Below are 2500 nucleotides of genomic sequence, written 5' to 3'. Positions count from 1 at the left end.
TTCTGTTTTGTAACATTCATCTGCATCCTATATCTATTCAGCACATCATTCCATTTGTCCATTTCAGTTTGTTGATCTTCCCAACTGTTTGCAACTACAACTATATCGTCAGCATACGCAAGCACCAACGGGTTCATATTTCTTTCTCCTTTAATATCATTGATTGTCCTATCCATGTACATTATAAACAATAATGGGGATAACACTCTACCTTGCCTTACTCCACACTTGATCCTAAACCATTTATCGACTCTCTTCTCAGTCTTTATTCTACTTTCACTATTTTCATATAGGCTCTTGATAGCTTTTATACTTAATGGTACCCCGTATTAATCGTGTTCAATAACTTGCCATAACTGATCCCTTGGTACTCTATCGAAAGCCTTTTGAAGGTCAATAAACCTAATGCATTTGTGTCTGTCCCACTCCCAGCACTTCTCCATTAAGATTTTTAGAGTAAAGATATTGTCGATTGCTCCTCGTCCTGGTCTAAAACCACTCTGAGATTCTTTTATTTCATGTTCAACGATGTTTCTTAATTGTTTTTTCCAAAATTCTTTCATAGATTTTTCCTGTGTGTGATAGTAGAGAGATGCCGCTGTAATTTCCGCAATCTGTTTTGTCAGCTTTTTTGTGTCTTAGGCGTATCACCGCTTTGGTCCAATCATCTAGGACTTGCTTATTTATTTCTCCATGCTATATTTATCACTTCCAGCATCCACTTTAGTCCAATGTTTCCCATTTTCTTAATAATTTCTGTTGAAATTTCATCCTCTCCTGGTGTTTTCCCATTTTTCATCTTTTCCACGACTACTCTTAGTTCTGCTTCTGTTATTTCCATTCATTTCCTCCTGTGTCCTCCGCTTCACTTTCCCTCATATTTTCTGAATTGTACTCTCAGCTTCATCTTGTTCTGTAAAGTTCAACAAATCCTCAAAATACTCTGTCCATCTTTGACTAATTTCTTGCGGTTCTATTAATAGATTATCATCCTTGTTTCTTATGGAATGGGTTGGCACTTTATTTCCTTTCCTATACGACTTTGCAAGACTAAATATAAGTTTCCTTGCCCCATTCATATCTCTTTCAAGATCTCCGATTTTAGCCAGCTGTTTTCTTTGAGTTTCTTTTTATAATCTCTGTTTCATTTCTCCTTGAGACATATTCTTGTCTATCCTGAGGCCTTCTTGTCTTCATCCAAATTCTAAAGGCTTTATTTTTCCGTCTTACCCACTCTTTTACTTCATTCCACCAAGGGGTATTCTTTTTCTTTCTTCTTCCTGTTGTTTTCGGTTGTAAAACATCTTCATATGCTTTCTTTATGCCATCTCTGAACTTATTCCATTCAACTTTTATATCTCGTGTTTCAGGTTCTGTGTAATTCTCTTCCACCTTTTGAGCAAGTTGTAATGCAACTTCTGGGTTGATTAATTTTTCAGTTGTAAATCGTTTTCGTACTGGTCCTTTGCCACTTTTAGGTTGTATGAAGTTTATTTTTCCTTTTACCATTCTATGGTCGGAGTCACATGAAAGTGAAGGTATTGACTTGACATCGTTGTGCTCGTCTTTGTGTTTAAAGTATGTGTTCATTATAGCAAGATTGTTCAAAACACAGAAATCAAGTAGTCTTTCACCTTCTCTGTTTCTATTTCCAATCGCAAAACCGCCCACAACATTGTTATATCCGTCTCTGTCTACTCCGACGTGTCCATTTAAGTCACCCATGATAATGGTGTCCCCCGTTCGTTAGGTCAATCTCATCTTGTAATGTCTGGTAGAACTCCTCTTTCTCCACAGCTGTCCTCCCTTGTTGGGGTGCGTATACTTGTATTATTTTCAGATATCCTTTGTCCATTTTCAAGGAGATACTTACTCAATGCGTTCATTGATTTGATTTGTGTCTTTTATTCTATCTACGATGTTTGGTGAGATGAGGATTAACACACCATGTTTATTTACATTTCCTCCACTATAAATCAATTGAAAATCATGGTGGAGCACTCTTCTTCCCGATCCACTCCAACAGGTTTCTCAAACTCCAAGTAGTGTTATTTCCCTTTCTTCCATTAAGGTTACTAATTTTTCTTCTTTCCAGTGTAGTGCAGAAACGTTGATTGTTCCGATTTTGTGAGTATTCCGTGTCCTTTGTCCATTTACTTTCTGGATCGTGTACTTGTGGATCCGTCTGCTCCGAGGCTGTCTATGCGTTTCTCGAAAAAAAAAATAATAATAATAATGTTGCCGGTTTGCTAGACCTGTCACAGAAACCTTCCTCTTATATCTGGGCTTGGAACCGGCATAGTACTAGTTAACGCCATTCCTATTTCAGAGTTGATAATACATACATACATACATATACCAAAGGCTTTTTTCCCCTAAACGGGGGGTAGCCAAAAAGAAAAAGGCATAGAAACCACTCCCACCCATTCCATTTCCTATATATTCCACTCCCCCCCCCCCAACCTCCTCCCTCCCCCTTATCTTGGCACCTCCTGGATGA

General features: G+C 38.0%; 1 protein-coding gene across 1 annotated transcript; it reads right to left on the bottom strand.

Moving 5' to 3' along the window:
* Positions 1-1101: 1101 nt before the first annotated feature.
* Positions 1102-1725, bottom strand: LOC143039639 (uncharacterized). Its single transcript, XM_076209908.1, has one exon. It carries the CDS (start codon positions 1723-1725, stop codon positions 1102-1104), a length of 624 nt encoding a protein of 207 aa, XP_076066023.1.
* Positions 1726-2500: the final 775 nt, after the last annotated feature.

This window comes from Oratosquilla oratoria, chromosome 26, assembly GCF_046742065.1.
Source record: "Oratosquilla oratoria isolate Oo_2021 chromosome 26, ASM4674206v1, whole genome shotgun sequence".
NCBI lineage: Eukaryota > Metazoa > Arthropoda > Malacostraca > Stomatopoda > Squillidae > Oratosquilla > Oratosquilla oratoria.
This window is presented reverse-complemented; position numbering and strand designations above follow the sequence as displayed.

Coding starts and splice junctions, on each gene's coding strand:
- LOC143039639 (XM_076209908.1), bottom strand. CDS start 1,725: ATGGGTGACTTAAATGGACACGTCGGAGTAGACAGAGACGGATATAAC.